This window comes from Scardinius erythrophthalmus (assembly GCF_964197995.2).
Source record: "Scardinius erythrophthalmus genome assembly, chromosome: 18".
Classification (NCBI taxonomy): Eukaryota; Metazoa; Chordata; class Actinopteri; order Cypriniformes; family Leuciscidae; genus Scardinius; species Scardinius erythrophthalmus.
Genome location: NC_138238.1, coordinates 28,393,052 through 28,413,385, shown reverse-complemented (window position 1 = coordinate 28,413,385; position 20,334 = coordinate 28,393,052). Strand labels below are relative to the sequence as shown.

Below are 20,334 nucleotides of genomic sequence, written 5' to 3'. Positions count from 1 at the left end.
TTAAAAACACGTTATTGGCTACATTAACAGATTGTCCTTAAAAATTCCTCTCAGCATCTATCAAGTTGATGTTTTTTTTTTTCTTCACAGAGGTTCTTTAGTGGTCCAACAACACGCAACCTAAACTATCAGTTGGATGGAAACGTGGCTCATGATGTAGGGTGGACTGCACTAGAACTTTTAACCCCAAAATCAATCAATCAATAAATACATTAAAATGAAAAAACCCATTCTTTGGAATCTTGCACATGCTCTATATTTGGTGTAGATGTGTGATTGTGTTTTTAAAGGACCCAATATATTTACATTATCAGATAATTAAAGACAAATATAAATGTATACATGTCGTTAATTTAATACTGTATGTTCATATCTGATTTTTGGCTGTACTGTATTTGATAACATTACACATGACCACATGTACCTCTATAGTAACCTTTGGAACAGGCTGATCATTGGCGAATGTAACTTTGATTATGAAGTATTTTTGAAGGCACAGGAAAATACGACCAAACATTTAGTCTGAAGAAATAAATATTGCTAAATAATCGTTACTTGATTATACTAAAACAAAAGGCTGCATGGATACTTTTTAAATGACTTAGATGAGACAATATTTGCAAGCATGTTTTTATGGAAAAGCACCCAAATTCCTGTGATCACTGTAAAGTATCCACTGTGTATTATTCAGTAACTGGCTATTCCTCTTCCTCTTTTATTCCTCTTCCACAGTACTTTTATTCATTTTTAAAAGTTGAAAAGGTTAAAAATGCTTAAGTTGTAACTGAAGGTAGTTCTATAATAAAGTACATTAGACTCTTCTACAAATATGTTCTGATCTGTCTCAGTCTCTTAAACATTATTCAACACAGCTTGATTGTACACAATAATCATGAACAGGTCTCCATCATGCCTAACAAGTTAGAAATAAAGTTAAAGTTCTTGACATAGCCGAGAGACACTGGGGTTAGCTCATAAGAGGGTTTCAAAAAGTTAGTTTTTATATATATATATATACTGCATATACTAAATTGTTATTTTATAATACAGATTTTCACAATGAAACTGTAAGTGAGCTACACTAACACACTCTTAGAAGAAAGGGTTCTGTCATGGGATCATTTTATGGATTTAGTTTGAATGAATTCACTTTCATGAATTAAGCAGCTTGTAAACACTTTTAATGAAACATTTCTCCTTATGTAGAACCTTTTTGGCATAAAGCGTTCGGTAACACTTTATTTGACAGTGTACCTGTTACACATCTTGTAATAACATAGTAATAACATTATATTATATATAATTACGAGCAACTAACCCTAATTACATAGTAAGTACATGTTGTTAATTAATATTACTCAGTACTTATTTGCAATTACTCTAAGGGCACCTTAAAATAAAGTGTAACCGAGCATTCTTTAAAATTCCGTCAAGAATTCTAGAAGCCCACTGAACCTTTTTTCTAAGAGCGCAGAGCATCGCATCATCAAATCCAATGCTAATACGTCCTTTTTTCCCCACCAAAACTTCTTGAAGGATGATGTCATTTAAGAACTGGTCTAACAGGATGGAAAATGATTGAAGAAAACAGTACAATTTGTGAGTTTGATCTTTCATTCCGTGCGACATGAAAACGTACAAGAGAGTAGAAATGACCCAGTCTGACTCTGCACCTTTTGTGTGTAAACGAACTGCCGCCCTACTGGTTTTCTGCTGGCTGTGCGCGAGAATCAATGAACATGAGCATGGAGCTGATATGTTGTTTTGTATGATTTATTATAAATACAAATGTTTCTTTCCTCTAAAGTCTTGCTTGTTTCTGAATGTTTGAAACAAAAGTACTGTATGTCCATAAAAAAAAAACTAAAAAACAATTATCTATTATTTTTCAAAACTACTAGTAACTAAAAGGACTTTTAAAAATAAATAAAATAAAGTTTAATAATTTGAAAATGTAAAATGATAACCTTGATCCACACTGCTAGGTGTGAATATTAAGTCTAAGAGCTCTGTGACATCAGCCAGCAGAGTCACTATATAGTGGACACGATTGTTGTAAAATAAAAATGATTGGAAATATGACTTTGAGTATTGTTGTTTTGCCCATCTGTCAACGTTGTCTTCATTCTCGAGTCCCCTATAAATTTGTTTGTGCTTTTATCTGACAGTGTTATTTTTACAGTCGAAGGGCAAAATAGTGCTGTCATGTACATTATATACATACATATGTATCCTCAGCTCAGTGTTCCTCTTATAAGATTTACAAATTATACATATTTTACTAAAATTACCTGGCCTTGCCTCACTCAGCTATGTGCTTATGAAAAGTATATACTACATAAAACTTGTTACATAAAAGTACATTCATATGGTTATGCATGTTTTTTAACTATCATGGATGATATTAAAAGCAGTAAGAGTATAGATAGCAGACTTGTATGAGGGTAAACATGGAATGCAAGCAGACATTCCATTGCAAGATATACATTTTTTTTTAGGTAGATTTCTACTGGAAAATCCATATATATTTTGAGAGATTTTCTCCAAAATGTTTGGGGAAGAATCTGTCTATCCGCGTGGAACAACTTGAAAAGTCACAGCTTCTCAGTGTCTGTTTCGATTAATGTGGCAGCTCGCTGATTAGGACCGGTATAATACATAACAATTTCTAATAATTTTAATAACATTTTTGTTTTTGTGGAAAAAATAATGAACTGATAATTCTGACTATTGACCTGAAGTGATGCGTCTCGAGGCGCCATGTTTGAATATGCAGTAATATATCTGCATATAGCACACAAGCAATCTCGATGGTGCTTTTAGGTCCTTTTCCGGAACTCAACAATGCGACATTTCTGCTCAACATCTCATTTTGTGCTCCGCAAAAGAAAGAAAGAAAGAAAGAAAGAAAGAGAGAGAAAGTCATATGTGTTCAAAACAACATAAGGGTGATGACTTTTTTCATTTTCTGTGCTAGGTTTAAAAGACCAAAACTGATTACTAATAACTAACATCTTCAAAACTGAAATCAGTTTAAGAATGTTACCATGGGATGTACTGGAGTGTTTTGAGGCAACAGGTGACAGGCAGTAACAGGAGTGGAAGAGACAGAAGGGAGTGACACTGGAGTTTGTTGAGAGAGTGGAAGACATTGGTAGTTTCTTCTGTTTCCCTCAAAGTTTAAAGCACAGGAGAGCAGATGACATGCTTTATCCCCCTCCAGATCTGAAGAATAGACACAGAAAAGAAGGAAAATATAGGAAGAGAAAGAATATGTTAAATGATGCAATTCACTATGTATTGTAGTTTATATTCTTTATTTGCCTCCAAAATGAAGACCACACGAGTAACTTCAAATACTTTTTGAAGCAATAGCAATTATATGATTAAAATGGCAAGGGTCATTTATTGTTCACAGCTCAAATATATACGTTTTATGAGGTTATGGGATTGATTCTGATCCAATGAGGTCTGCATTATATCTACTAACTGGAATTTGTGAATAAATGTGGTGTCTTTTTATTGGTATATTGATATGAATATGTAAAAAAGCATTGCAAACATTTTTGGTCACACTTTGTATTAGGTGTCTTTAATTGCTATGTATTTACATAAAACATTTTTATGTTAAGAACAACGACTTATTGTGTTAGGTTAAGGTGTAATGGAAGGGTTAACATTGTAATTGAAGAATTATTGACAGCTGCAATTATATGCAGGTAATTTAAAAATATAACGTAAAATCGTATGTACACGATAAGTACATTATATAAAATTATGAATTTAAATGGCAAAGACAGTTAATATAAAGTGGGACCATGTTTCTTTCTATCTTTATTTTTAAAAAATAAAATAAAAACAAACTAAATGGAGAAACTAAGATGTGAAAAAACAGCTGGTGTGATATATGCTAGGTGGACATGGGTGTATGATATCACATGTCTTGTTGGGCGGGTTCATACCTTCCTCTTCTGATATTTCTGTTGTCAAGAAAGAAAACAGAGAGATAATAGGACTGTATTTGTGTATCTGTATTTGTCACATTAAAACACTGTGCTGCATTAACCATAAAAATAAGACAAGCAGTCAAGATAATTAAAGGGGTCATATGATGCTGTTAACAGAATAGGGTAACATGTTTTAATGTTCAAAAAACACATTATTTGCACATAGTGTACATTATTGCAGTACCTATTATGCAAGTACAAAGCCCCTCCTTCCGAAAACTCCACAGTGCTCTGACTGGCCAGCTGACCCAGTGCACTGTGATTGGCCAAAAACCTCGAATGTGTGTCGGAAATGTAACGTCCCTTACTATAATTATGACCGCCGCTAGCGTAGCTAGCGAAAGCGGTCATATAGGGATTGTCAAAGTTTTTTTTTTTTTTTTTTCCCGTCACCTTACTGAATTTTTCGTCAACGATACCAGGGACACCGAAGCACCGGGGAACATGAAATTTGGTGGGCATGTAGCCCCACTAGACTTCTAAGGAAAAATTTCGTTTGGTCCCCGGGGGCCACTCCCCCCCCGCGCTGGGCCCCCCCCAAACCCCAAAAAATGCAGTTTTTCCTAAATAACTACCTGAACCGTGACACCGAGGATGAAGAAATTTTTATGGTATGTTGGTCTACTAGACTTTTACGGAAAAATTTCGTTTGGTCCCCGGGGGCCACTTCCCCCCCTGCGCTGGGGCCCCCGTAAATTTTTCGTCAACGATACCAGGGACACCGAAACACCGGGGAACATGAAATTTGGTGGGCATGTAGCCCCACTAGACTTCTAAGGAAAAATTTCGTTTGGTCCCCGGGGGCCACTCCCCCCCGCGCTGGGCCCCCCCAAACCCCAAAAAATGCAGTTTTTCCTAAATAACTACCTGAACCGTGGCACCGAGGATGAAGAAATTTTTATGGTATGTTGGTCTACTAGACTTTTACGGAAAAATTTCGTTTGGTCCCCGGGGGCCACTTCCCCCCCCCGCGCTGGGGCCCCCTTAAATTTTTCGTCAACGATACCAGGGACACCGAAACACCGGGGAACATGAAATTTGATGGGCATGTAGCCCCACTAGACTTCTAAGGAAAAATTTCGTTTGGTCACCGGGGGCCACTCCCCCCCCGCGCTGGGCCCCCCAAACCCCAAAAAATGCAGTTTTTCCTAAATAACTACCTGAACCGTGGCACCGAGGATGAAGAAATTTTTATGGTATGTTGGTCTACTAGACTTTTACGGAAAAATTTCGTTTGGTCCCCGGGGGCCACTTCCCCCCCCGCGCTGGGGCCCCCGTAAATTTTTCGTCAACGATACCAGGGACACCGAAGCACCGGGGAACATGAAATTTGGTGGGCATGTAGCCCCACTAGACTTCTACGGAAAAATTTCGTTTGGTCCCCGGGGGCCACTCCCCCCCAGCGCTGGGCCCCCCCAAACCCCCAAAAATTCAGTTTTTCCTAAATAACTACCTGAACCGTGCCACCGAGGATGAAGAAATTTTTATGGTATGTTGGTCTACTAGACTTTTACGGAAAAATTTCGTTTGGTCCCCGGAGGCCACTTCCCCCCCCGCGCTGGGGCCCCCGTAAATTTTTCGTCAACGATACCAGGGACACCGAAACACCGGGGAACATGAAATTTGGTGGGCATGTAACCCCACTAGACTTCTACGGAAAAATTTCATTTGGTCCCCGGGGGCCACTCCCCCCCCCCGCGCTGGGCCCCCCTTAACCCAAAAAAAATGCAGTTTTTCCTAAATAACTACCTGAACCGTGGCACCGAGGATGAAGAAATTTTTATGGTATGTTTGTCTACTAGACTTTTACGGAAAAATTTCGTTTGGTCCCCGGGGGCCACTCCCCCCCCCCGCGCTGGGGCCCCCGTAAATTTTTCGCCAACGATACCAGGGACACCGAAGCACCGGGGAACATGAAATTTGGTGGGCATGTAGCCCCACTAGACTTCTACGGAAAAATTTCGTTTGGTCCCCGGGGGCCACTCCCCCCCCGCGCTGGCCCCCCCCAAAACCAAAAAATGCAGTTTTTCCTAAATAACTACCTGAACCGTGGCACCGAGGATGAAGAAATTTTTATGGTATGTTGGTCTACTAGACTTTTACGGAAAAATTTCGTTTGGTCCCCGGAGGCCACTTCCCCCCCCGCGCTGGGGCCCCCGTAAATTTTTCGTCAACGATACCAGGGACACCGAAACACCGGGGAACATGAAATTTGGTGGGCATGTAGCCCCACTAGACTTCTAAGGAAAAATTTCGTTTGGTCCCCGGGGGCCACTCCCCCCCCCCCGCGCTGGGCCCCCCTTAACCCAAAAAAATGTAGTTTTTCCTAAATAACTACCTGAACCGTGGCACCGAGGATGAAGAAATTTTTATGGTATGTTCGTCTACTAGACTTTTACGGAAAAATTTCGTTTGGGGCCCCCGTAAATTTTTCGTCAACGATACCAGGGACACCGAAGCACCGGGGAACATGAAATTTGGTGGGCATGTAGCCCCACTAGACTTCTACGGAAAAATTTCGTTTGGTCCCCGGGGGCAACTCCCCCCCCGCGCTGGGCCCCCCCAAAACCAAAAAAATGCAGTTTTTCCTAAATAACTACCTGAACCGTGGCACCGAGGATGAAAACATTTTTATGGTATGTTGGTCTACTAGACTTTTACGGAAAATTTTTGTTTGGTCCCCGGGGGCCACTTCCCCCCCCGCGCTGGGGCCCCCGTAAATTTTTCGTCAACGATTCCAGGGACACCGAAGCACCGGGGAATATGAAATTTGGTGGGCATGTAGCCCCACTACACTTCTACGGAAAAATTTCGTTTGGTCCCCGGGGGCCACTCCCCCCCCCCGCGCCCCCCAAACCCCAAAAAATGCAGTTTTTCCTAAATAACTACCTGAACCGTGGCACCGAGGATGAAGAAATTTTTATGGTATGTTGGTCTACTAGACTTTTATGGAAAAATTTCGTTTGGTCCCCGGGGGCCACTTCCCCCCCCCTGCGCTGGGGCCCCCGTAAATTTTTCGTCAACGATACCAGGGACACCGAAACACCGGGGAACATGAAATTTGGTGAGCATGTAGCCCCACTAGACTTCTACGGAAAAATTTCGTTTGGTCCCCGGGGGCCACTCACCCCCCCCCCCCCCCCCGCGCTGGGCCCCCCAAAACTCAAAAAAATGCATTTGTTATTGCTTTGTAATTTGTAATTGTAAACATTTGTAATTGTTATGGTATGTTGCTCTTAAGGGCCCACATCAACCTAGCCCATAATCACTCATTTGTGATTTGCGCCCCTCCCATAAAAAATGAAAATGCAATATTATTCTGCTTTGATCGCCCCTATCTTCAGTGGAGATGTTCAGAACTGCACCATATTTCATGTGTATGATTAACTTGACATCCTCTGGGGGTATCCTCTGCTAAGTTTTGTAGAATTTCATCCATGGGGGGGTATAAAATAAATTCATTTATGTGCACATTTAGTGACTGTACACTCATCGGCCTGTAGATGGTGCTGTTGAGCGAAGGGTTGCTGGTTTAGGATGATACTGTCACACACACACATGCAGGAATACAAACAAACGCAAGCATGCACACACACTGACATCCACACGCACAGACACACACCCATACACACACACATAAAAATCCACATGCACAGACACACAAACACACACGCGCACACATGTACGCACACATACATACACGCACAGACACACACACACACACACACACAGACACACACATACACACACACACACACACACACACACACACAGACAGACATGCACATACTATTACTTTTTTTAGGTATATACATAAACACGCAATACAGCCAAATTACTCCACGTCATTTATTTTTGTGGAAAGCCAGTGCAGGCCTGAGCGGCGGTCATATTTTGTACCGCGATGCGGTACATCTAGTTGTGAGCTTCAGGTTCCAAGGCTTTAAAGGGGTGGTTGAATATGACTTCCCTTTTCTAACTTTAGTTAATGTGTAATGTTGCTGTTTGAGCATAAACAACATCTGCAAAGTTATAATGCTCAAAGTTCAAAGCAAATGGAGATATTTTCTTTTAAAGAATTTATTTTTAAGGACTACAACAAACGGCTGGTAGGGACTACACTGCATTCCTCCCGGGTTAGTGACATCACCAACCCTAACATTTACATAAACCCCGCCCCTGGGGACGCAATTTAAAGATTATCAAGACAGAATATGCTAATCAAGTACTAGAAGATAACCACACATACTGTAAGCTACATAAATACACAAAGATAACTACACATAAGCTACATAAATTCACCAACTAACCATTCAGAAATGTTGTCTACATGTTGTCACTTCTTCTTGAGTCTCTCCATCTTTCTGACTTCGGTTTGAACATAAAAGGCTAAAAGTTTTTGAAATTTTCAGTGCATGTGTGTATGAGGTAAAAGGACACAAGCTCTTGAAGCTCCGCCTCTGTGCCGGGAGCAGCAGCTCATTTGCATTTAAAGGGACAGACACAAAAACGGTGCGTTTTTGCTCACCCTCAAAAAGTGACTTCACATACACACTCTGGGGACATCAAAGACTTATTTTACATCTTGTGAAGAGGGCATTAACCACCCCTTTAAGTAACTGTAAACACACAGTTAATAATGTCGACGGTATTACCATATGAGTTCAATCCAGAGTCAGATTCTGAAAGGATCGAGCAGATAGACCAGAACCAAGCACGACTTAAGCAGAGTGTTTCACAGTGGTGAGTTTTTATCTCTTACCTTTCAGATACAATTTTACATGGTTTCATTTGTCTTCTTCAACCTAACAACTTTATGTCCTGAAGTGACAGCCTAAAATACTGTTTAAAAAAAATCCTGAATGTATTTTTCTAGTTTATTTAGGTGTGTGCAGCCAGAGTTGTACGAGCTGGAATCTGTATTCTGTAAAAAGTGCTGTACACAAGCTAACTTTTGGGTTGTACTGCTCAGGAACAGCATTATAAATAAATCTTAACCACTGGTTTTGCTTTTGCATCCTAAAAACACAGCGTTTACATCTGGACTTGGATCATCTGGTCTGGATTAGTGTTTAAATCTTTAGTGGGAGACTATGAGCTTTGTAAGATCTTGTAAATGCACAAACAGATACATTACACAAGCATCCTATGACTCCTTTAAAATTATTTATTGAAGTCTATTTTAAGTGAAAGGACAATACAGTAAACCACAAAAAAAACTTAGTTATTAATAAAGCATAAATAATTTATACTGAATGAGGAAAATGCTACTTGAAAATACATTTTTGAATGTAGTTTGTTGTGGATGCCTTACTTGAAGCCCCAGCCTGTTCCTCCCAGTACTATAGCTGCCAGCAGTATCGCTCCTGCTATGGAGCCAATGATGATGTTTGTACCGCTTGGACCTGTGAACAGACAGGTAAAGGCATATCTGTCACGTGGGTTTCAGTTATATTCTCGTTTTTTGTTTTTATTCATGACTTTTATTTTGTCAAGTGCTTTCATTTTGAAAACCCATCTTCCTGTTAACTGTACTGATTAGTTTTAACTTCATGCTCCCTGGAACAGGCGGCAGTGACATCTTGCGGTAACATTTGGTTTTGTTATTTGTTTATTTGAGATATGAAGAACCTGCCTCTCAAAGGGAATCAATGTTTCTAAATATCGGCTTTCGTTTAGTGGAACAGGACAATTTTTTTCCAAACTATGGAATTCAATAGGGTCCATCAAATGTTTTGTTTCCCATATTCTTCAAAATATCATCTTTTGTGTTCATACAGGTTTGGAACAACTTGAGGGTGAATCAATGTTGACAGAATTTTCATTTTTGGGTGAACTATCAATTTAAGTGGGTCAAGAGCTCTTAAAGGAATAGTTCACTTCAAAATGACATTCTGTCATCCTTACTCACCCTCAAGTTGTTCCAAACCTGTATGAATTTGTTTCTTCTGCTGAACACAACGGAAGATATTTTGAAGAATGTTGGTAATCAAACAGTTGATGTGCCCCATTGACTTCTATAGTATGAAAAAAAACAAAAAAAATACCATGGAAGTCATTGGGGTACATCAACTGTCTGGTTACCGACATTCTTCAAAATATCTTCTTTTGAGTTCAGCACAAGAAAGAAATTCATACAAGTTTTAAACAACTTGAGATTGAGTAAATGATGACAGAATTTTCATTTTGAAGTTACTGCGTTTAATATAAATGTATATTCATGAGTGCACTTGATCATATAATCCGAGAGCATGCTGTCCATTACTGGAAATTGAATGTTGAATTAAGATCCGATCCGGAGAAATCATCATTGGAGGATGATAGGCTGAATTACTGTTTATATACCCTTGAAGCGTGATTGGCTGGATTAGATGAACAAGCACCTCCCAAACATATGTCATGATGTTTATCTATAATACATTTTCATTTAATTGTAAATAATTTGTGTAAAATAGGGTTGTAATGGTATGAGATTTTCACGGTGTGATAACGTTTTCAGAAAATATCCTGTTTCAGCAGAAATATATAGGCCTATTTATCCATATGTATATACGGATATATAGTATATAAATATATAAATATATGTATATATCTATGCATCCATCCATTCTCCAAACTCCTTATCCTCTGTAGGGTCATGGTATATATTTATAATAATAATTACTGTTATACTTACATTCAATATTTTATATTAGGGCAATATACATACTTTTATGGAGATTCTAGTTTCCAAATGTGTTTGGTAAATTTTTTAATACAAATTCTGCAGTTTTCCATTCACTATCACTCCTACTCTGTGATTAGGGGAATAAAGAAAAAATCTCAAGTTTTCATACAATAATGTCTGCAATGTATTTACACCTGTGTCCCACCCCAAGCATTTTTTTGTTTTGTTTCTGCATATTAAGATTTTTCTTTATATGGTGCTGAGCGCTACACGTCCACCTGAATAAAAAATTAAGTTAGCGGCTCTCACAATTGTGTCCACTGGACCCCGTCCTCACCTGAACCAAACTGCCCTCAGCATTCACAACAAGGACAACGAATCCCCCCTTTTCTTCTGACACTTTTCCCATGGACACGATTTATCCCCATTTTGAACATACATTTTAAGTTAAATAGACACCTTACGATCCCAGTTACACCACTAAACATGCTAGTATTACATTCGGAACACTGAATGTGTGGTGTTGTGAACCTTTGTATTTCTCAGGACCGTCTAGAGGCTGGGGGTCTGGAATGGGGTCATACACACTGCAGTCCTTCCCAGTGTAGTCGGAGTCACAGATACACTTCACCTCATTACTGCATGTCTGGAAAGGAGAGGCAGAAAATATCTAGAAAAGCCAAAACCTGGAAAAAAAACATCTTGGCTCATATTATTACAGTATAACAAACCTATCTGAAATAGCAGTCAAAGTTACAATGAGAATTAAGGATGAATGACAATTTTGTTACTTTATGTCACATGGTGAAATCGGCTATTTTTCACTTAGATGTTTTCTGCTTACAACAAAACCAACCGTTGTCTAAATCGCTTAATTACTTTGTCCCTGCGTGAATATAGTTATTTCTAAAATGTATCACCCGTATCATCGTTTTGTATCGTCATATCACCCAGACCTAAAACTTGCTCTATGGTACAGCTAGAAGGCATTGCAGACATACAGTATCAGTATGAATTTCTGTGAAGCTGCTTTGAAACGATGGGAAAGTGCTATACAAATAAATTGGACTTGACTTGACATGACATGGCGTAAACTAAGTAAAAAGACATGCTTTACTTACATCCTTATATTTTCCATGTGTGTGGACATCATAATCTTCATTAAACAATCTAACTTTATTTTTACATAAAAGTATTTAAGTCACTTCTGACAATCTGAACTGACCATAGCATGTCAGAACAAGATTAAATTATCTTATTTTTTCATAAGAGGCTTTATAACATTTACACACAGACATAAGGGTCTACAAGGATGATACTTTCCTGTTTTGTGGTTTTCTTGTCACATGGCAACAAAATGGATTCCTCCATATTCGTTATGCCACACATTGTAAGATAATAAGAAAAGATTATACCAAATACCAGACTTTATTGCCAAGAATATCGGCCTTCCAATTCCAGGGCAACACAGTACATTTCTGTAAGTACTCACAGCAATAAACATGGTTTGGCAATGGAGTGCTTAAGGAAAGACCCCTGATATTATTGTAAAGCGCTTGGGGTAGTACATTGAAGCGCTACAGTATATAAATCCTTATTCCATTTCACGTAAAATATTAGGAGTGGAAGATATTCAATGAGTTTGACTGAAAAGCAGCTCTGTAGGCAAGGCAAGTTTATTTATATAGCACATTTCACACAGTTGTAATTCAAAGTGCTTTACAGATTTAAATTAGTTACAATTAAACAAAGATTACATTAAAAATATCTGCCAGGTATTTTGGTCCAAGGCTATTGTTTTCAGGCGCTGTGCACGATCACAAAGAATAACAAAAGGAGTCTTCAATAATAAATTCCGCAAGAACACACAGGAGAATCATGGGGGAGAAGCTCAGGAAATAACCACACTTGACATAAACAATGCCGGACAATGAAACAAAAGAAACCGAGGGCTTAAATACAAGAGAGAGTAATCAACTGAACAGTAAACAGGTGTGTAGAGCTAATTAACAACAAAGGGGTTGAGCAAATACTGTACCATGATGGTACAGTTGTCAACATTAGAAGTGGATCAAAACCTTTCATCAAAGTTATACATGAATTTTGAACAATTACCGTTCTACTAAAGTTTTTCAGACTATGGTGAATGAATAAATCCAATCTCTCTTTTCACTCTCTTTTGTTTTACCACAGTATTTGTTATTAAAGCAGAATTTTATTTTGGACTTTATACAGAAGAATGTGAATCAAGGGTAAGTTCACCCAAAAATATCAATTATTTACTCACTCTCATGTCATTCCAAACCCTTTTGCTAATCTTAGGAACACTAATGAAGATATTTTTAATATTCTCACATCATTTTTGTCCATCCATTGAAAGAACAAAAAGTTCATGAAGACATTGAAAAAGTAATCCATATGCATCAAGTCGTTTAACCCATGTACACAATCGCATAAATGGAGCACATCAAATATGTACTTGCATGACACACAAGAACAAACCTCACTGATTCTCACGTCAAGCACGCAGGTTTATGTTGTCTTTATGTACTTTTTTAAGCCTAAAAAAGGTTGATTACATAGACTTTCAATGGATGGAAAAAAGGATAAGAGAATATTAAAAATATATGTTTTTGTGTTTTGAAGATGAACGACAATCTTGTAGGTTTGGGATGACATGAGGGTGAGTAAACAATCCCTTTAAGAATGAGTCTACCCTTTTGTCAAATGTACCAGCCTCTGGCAAATGTAACGTTGCATATTTTATCTGTGGCACTGCATCTCATTTAAAAAAACAGCACTGACCTCAAAACAGACAGTATGTGACTGTGATATTAGATTTGTCAAAGATGAGCAGCTCACCCCGTGATCAGAGCACACTTGAGAGAATGTCGAACCGGGACAGGATGACAGGTTGAAGGTGGTTACCGGCAGACAACGATGGTCCAGGCACATCATATTAGGACCACACGGTGTGCCGTCCTCTACGTACCCGAGATCAGTGCCGTCCTCTAGCACAGCATGACCCCCACTGAACACACACAAACAACAGCTCAGTGTTACACACAAACACACACTGCAAATGTGATTTTGTCATGTGAGACAGTTCTGGGAGGTCATTATACCAAATCATTCTGATGACAGACTTTGGCTCAGGCATTTCAGAATCATCAAACCAACATTTGAGATGCTGTGCAATAAAATGAGTCTGCTGGATAGTCCAGATCGCATCCACTGTTTAGGCAAAGTCACGGGAATTTTTAGTTGCGCATCGAGGAATTCATTTGGTAAATGTGTTTACATCGTAGTTTATGCACATCTTCTTATTGGATAATAAATTTATCGCTTTGGAAATTCTTACAATCTCATCCATACATTTTTTACAATTTGCTTATGCCTCACTTATGGTTAATTTTAGGTGTGGACCTTTCTAAAAAAATCATACGTTGTCATACAAATCACATCATAAAAATGCATACATTTTTACATTTTCTAATGGGATTAGGTTATTTGGCCTAAATGCTGCACATTTTGGCCAGGACACTCCTGTGAAAGAGATTTTTAATCTCAGAGAGCTCTTTTCTGGTTAAATAAAGGTTAAAAATAAATAAATAAATAAATAAATAAATAAATAAATAAATTTACTTAAACTAAAAGAACTTTTTTTTATTTGACTGTGCCTTAAAAATGTGAAGGATTCTGAAAAAGCAGAGAGACTCCATAGACGGGCGAAAAGACCTCCATCTGACCCAAAACCCCAGAGTATTCGGGCTGTCCTAAATTCACCTTAAAGGGATAGTTCACCCAAAAATGAAAATGCTGTCATCATTTACTCTTCCTCAAGTTGTTCCAAACCTGTATGACTTTCTTTCTTCTGCTGAACACAAAAGAATATATTTTAAAGAAGGTTGGTAATTAAACAGTTGCTGGTCCCCATTGACTTCCATAGTATTTTTTTTTCCTACTATGGAAGTCAATGGGGTCCATCAGTCGTTTGGTTACCGACTTTCTTCAAAACATCTTCTTTTGTGTTCAGCAGAGGAAAGAAAGTCATACAGGTTTGGAACAACTTGAGGAAGAGTAAATAATGACAGCATTTTCATTTTTGGGTGAACTATCCCTATCCCTAACCAGTATACTGTTTTCCAGTAAAAATATCTGAGCATGCTTAAAATATATGAATTATACAGAAGAAGAAAATATATGCATTTACCGACAATCCAGGTACTTGTTCTGATGGTAGATGGTGAGACTTGTGATTTCTCCATGTGAGTCTCCATACCGTGGTTTCACTGTGATATTAGTGCACAATAAAAATCCGCACAACACATCCCTGTGAAAGAAAACACACGACAGTGAAAGACAGATAAAGAGGAAAGAGAAGGATTGTTCCAGCAAAGAGAGAAACGATGCCACTGAAAAGGTTGTGAAGCTGTGTTCTGGTTGTTACTCACTGTTTATTGCACTGAATCCAGTTGCGCGAGCTGCTGTCCTGACCGCAGTTGCCACGCTCCGTACCCTCGATGTTCAGCTTTTCATAACACATGCGATCTGCTGCATCTAATGGCACACACGGTCAAATAACTGAGCATTGTGCATGTGCAATTTCAGTATTAGAATTAGAATTAAACAAGTGAAGTGTACATGATTCACATAGGCACTGATTCCTTATTCCTTATATGACATTACAAACCTTATATGTTTGTATTCACTAATAATTGTGATGTGTGGTTAAAATATAGAATTTTTCTGTAGTTTGGAAGATACATTTTTCTCTAAATTACTTTGTATGGATTTGATTTTTCATAGATCTTTCTATCATTGTTACAATTTAGTGATTTTTATTTATTTATTAAACATTACTATACACTTTAAAAAATATGGTAAATGTGCAGTAAAAATACATGGTGAATTTACAGTAAAAACAAAATGCCCACTTTGGTAGCCAGAATTTCACTTAAAAAAAATTTTTTTATCCAGAATTATGGGATGGCATAGTGTATATTTTTACAAATAACCAAGCCACAAAAATATATTTTTACCTTAAAATTTACTGAAAACTACCATTATGATACAGATAGTACAACAGAACAGGCACATGCTGAATAAGAGAATGGCCTGTCCATAATACATGGCCTAATCGCTGTACAGTGTCATGCACACAAAGACAAAATACCATTAGGGTAACATGCATGAGAAATTATGCAATAAACATTAACTAAATAACAGAAACTGTAACACAAAACACCCCAATGTACATTACTAATAACACAAATAAGAAGAAACTAAATTATGTATATAATATATACTGTAAACATGTCATGTGCCACACACAAACTTCTAGGAAAGGTTTCTACAGTAGCCTTTTTTTTTTGGGTTACAATTACAGTTAAAATTTTAAATAATCTATTACATTGAATCTTTTAACAGTCTTATCCAGGATAAAGAATGAACCAGGGTGCAGGGACGAAATGCTACCAAAATATGTCTGAGAAATGTCAATGTCCAGTGCAAAAATATTCCTATAGTGAATTTGTCTGTTTTTATTTAACCTTTCATATGTTTCATTATATTTTATTCTAGTGATGGGTTTAGTAGTTTAATGTTTCTGCAGACAGAATGACCTGTAGCTATTAGGTTTGTTATGCATTTACTGTCTCTGTCTCAGAGACATACATTTCTTAATTATTTACAGCTACTGCATTTGACAATGATTTGATTTTATAGACAACAGCCATAATCATCCATGTACAAAATGTATGTTAACTAAATTGATAAATTGCCCTTTTTAAGTACTGGGCATAACATGATACTTATTAAATTAACATTAAAATTACTTCAAGTAACATGTGACACTTTCCATGACAAATATAACTGAAAAATGATCCTTTCCCATTCTGGGTGAAACCCTAGGTATTTACTTGAAACAGTGGCTAAATTAACAAGAAATAAACCTTCAACTTCAAATGTTTCCAAACAGCACAACAGTAAAGACTTTATGATTTTTTTTTTTTATTTGCAAGATTGATATTATTAAATAGAAAAATATTACCATGCAACGTCTATGTATCAGGTGACGTGCTATAGACTCCCTGAGGAAAAATTCCATTCTTCCTCTCCTATAGCAAAGAATCAATTGTCTAAACTTGTTAAATCATCAAAATCAACAACATTAATGTTAGACCCTATACAGACTAAGCTAAAACCTTAAAGCTGGCTATTATTATACCTCTTATTAAAAAACGCAACTTGATCCTAGAACTAGTTAATTACAGACCGATCTTGAATCTCCCTTTTCTGTCAAAAGTACTGGAAAAGGCAGTATCCTCACAACTGTGTTCCTTTTGTAGAAAGAAATGGTATCTGCAAGGGTTTCAGTCAGGATTTAGACAGTACCATAGTACTGAGACTGCTCTCATAGTTACAAATGATTTGCTCTAATCATCCGATCGTGGTTGTATCTCTCTATTAGTGTTACTCGATCTTAGTGATGCATTTGATACTATGGAACACAATGTTCTTTTGAATAGACTCAGCAATTACACTGGCAATAGTGGAATTGCATTGGCATGGTTCAAATCATACTTATCTGACCAGTATTAATTTGTAGCAGTAAATGAAGAGATGTCATATAGATCACAAGTTCAGTATGGAGTACCACAAGGCTCAGTACTAGGACTGTTGCTTTTCACTATGTACATGCTACTCTTGTATGATATCATTAGGAAGTAGGGGTGCACGATATATCGGCCGCCGATACAATATCGGCCGATATGTTCATTTTTTTTACACATCGGTATCGGTCCGATGTCAAAATAGGGCCGATGTGAACAGGCCGATATTTGACGTGTGAAGTTGAAGATGAAGTTACTGATGCTGACTCGTGATCTTAGCAGTAGTGAACGCGCCTGAGAGAAATACACATTTCATACAGATGACATAAGCAGAGAACAGTCTGTTTTCTTTCTTGTTCTGTTTAAAAATAGATGTTTCAAGCTTTCTATATAGGCTATGTCTCAGGTCTGTGAGGCAGGTAGGTTTCGGTTCATTTGAGACGCGCTTCAATTCACGCGCCGTCGCCTCAATGTCCTGATTAAATATTTTCTAATATTTACTTCTTGTTTATTTTTGATGAAACATTGATCAAAATTAAGATACAATTAATACAAAACGAAATTAAATTTAAAGTCAGGCTTTGTGCTTTCTGTTTGAGGTCTCTGTGAAAGTTTTAAAGCAGTCTTTTAGTGCCGCACGGACGTCCGTATAGCTAATGGAGAACTGTCCCGTCAGTAACATTGTTAACGCAGTCCAGTGCGACTAATGTTTTTTCCTTCTTCATGACACATTTTTGATTGATCGTTTTTTGACTCGTAGATATTTGAATATATTGTTTGATATTCGATACCCGTTCGGATTTGATTTTTCTCAAAAGTGACCGCACGTGTGATTTGTGGATTACTGATAAGCGCGAGTGGAGAAACAGGCGTTTATTTATTAATTCTCAGTGTTGAGAAACGTAGCCTTCATGTGTTACGTTATTGTGTTAATAATAACTAAAGTAGCCTACCTAATTATGTTACATATTTATTTTGTATGAAAACTAGCGCATTCGTTACTTATGTATTAAAAAGTAGGCGTTGTATCAGTGCTGCGCGAGCTCTCCCTCACAAACACGGACGCGCGCACACAGAGAGAGAAGATAATTGTAAAATGAAAAATTGACGGGCTAAGTTTAAATTTTGTTCTTGCTCGTTTTTTTTCTATCAAAATGTCAAAGCATTTTGTATTATCTATCCGTGTTTTTAAAATTCGTTAAATGACGGACGTTTTACTGTTAACAGCCCATAGCCTATGTCGGATTCGTCTTAAATAGCCTGTTATTATTTTTAGAATAAGTGATTCGTTATGCTATTATTGGACTCCTGTCTATTCATTGTCAACTGTTTTCTATAAATATGTTTGTATTGGCTAACATTTATTCAGCTAATGCGTGTCCTGTTTAAAATGTGCAGTGTTCAAAGGCAAAGACAGCACGTCAGAAATAGAAGCCCTTTTCCCTGTGCTATTTAGTATCATATTTGGATATTGGAATAAAAAATTAAGTAGCCTATCTTAATTGTACACAATGTTCCTGTTTTTTTTTTCCTGTTTTCTAAGGGTTTCTTAATTTTAGACATGTTGACCAGCACACATTAGGCTATATGCAATGCAATAAAATGCATGTGTGTCGTATGTGTGACATATTTTGCATACAGGTAAAGGTGCCCAATATTAGTCATTTCTAAAGTAAAAAAAAAAAAAGTGTTTTGGAAAATAGCTCTTTATTTGATAATCATTAAAATTTGTTTTCTATACAGAGATATCGACATCGGTAAATATCGGTATCGGCCATAACAGCAATATTAATATCGGTTATCGGTATCGGCCACAATTTTCACATCGGTGCATCCCTATTAGGAAGCATAGCGTTCCTTTTCACTGTTATGCTGATGATACTCAGCTGTATATTTCTTTGCCCTGACAAAACATACCTATTCACAATATTGACAGAATGCATAGTTGGTATTAAATAAATGGATGACTAGTAATTTTAGTCTATAGTAAATAGGTTTTAATTATTGGACCAAAGACCTCTGCACGTAATAACCTAGAATACTGTCTAACACTTGATGGCTGCTCTGTTAAGTCGTCATTGTCAGTTAGGAACCTGGGTGTGCTCTTTGATACCAATCTTTCATTTGAAAGCCACATTTCTAGCATCTGTAAAACCAAATTTTTCCATCTTAAAAATACAGTATACAGTATATAAATTACGTCAATTTTCAGCTTTCAATGAAAAATGCGTAACAGTTAGTTCATGACCTCAAGGCTAGATTATTGTAATGCTCTACTGGGTGGTTGCCCTGACCCGCTTAATAAACAAACTACAGCTGGTCCAAAACGCAGCAGCTCGAGTTCTTAGGAAGTATGACCATTTTAGCATGGTTCTGTCAACACTACATTAGCTTCCTATTAAACATTGCACACATTTTTAAAATCTTGATAATTTACTTACAAAGCACTAAATGGTTTAGCTCCTCAGCACTTGAGCGAGCTCTTAACGCCTTTTAGTCATTCACGTCTACTGCGATCTCAAAGTTCCGAGCAATTGATATTGGTAGCGGAAGATCCTTTTTTTTCTCTTTTTAGTGCTAGTCTTTCTAGCTTTGTTTGGGAAGCAGACACTCTCATTGAGTTTAAATCAAGTTTTGTTTTTGATTAGTTTGTTTAAAAAAGTTTAGCGCTGCAATATAGATCCACCTCTACATCTTCCTTGCCTGCAGGCTGTAACACTTCTGCTTCCTCGATGGCGTCGGTTTTACTAAATCAATTAGAGCCAGAGCATGAAAAGTGGATTTGCTTTCGCAGCGCAGAAAAGTTATTTGAGGGCAGGTCAAAGTAAACATTATTCGTGGGCAGCCATTAGCCATGTTTCCACTGCCGAGCCAAAATCGAGGGTGCTAATGTGCTCTCTTCAGATCGCAGAATTTTGTGGAAAATAGAAAAGCTCATTCTTTATAAAGAAATGTGATGTAAACATTTGATATTTTGTCAATATTTATTTCTAAATGTGTAAGCCTTTGGACTTAAAAGCCTTCATGGAGTTGTTTCGTGCATTCT

General features: G+C 37.6%; 1 protein-coding gene across 1 annotated transcript in view; it reads right to left on the bottom strand.

The window, feature by feature from the left end:
• Positions 1-3,885: 3,885 nt before the first annotated feature.
• Positions 3,886-20,334, bottom strand: part of adam11 (ADAM metallopeptidase domain 11) — a 47,366-nt gene continuing 30,917 nt past the window's right edge. The window contains exons 21-26 of the mRNA XM_081392909.1: positions 15,129-15,234; positions 14,888-15,007; positions 13,537-13,705; positions 11,206-11,320; positions 9,322-9,412; positions 3,886-3,980 (exon numbers count right to left, since the gene is read on the bottom strand). Of these exons, the coding sequence (XP_081249035.1) occupies positions 3,935-3,980; positions 9,322-9,412; positions 11,206-11,320; positions 13,537-13,705; positions 14,888-15,007; positions 15,129-15,234 (647 nt within the window). The 3' untranslated portion in view covers positions 3,886-3,934. The remainder of the gene's footprint in view (positions 3,981-9,321; positions 9,413-11,205; positions 11,321-13,536; positions 13,706-14,887; positions 15,008-15,128; positions 15,235-20,334) is intronic.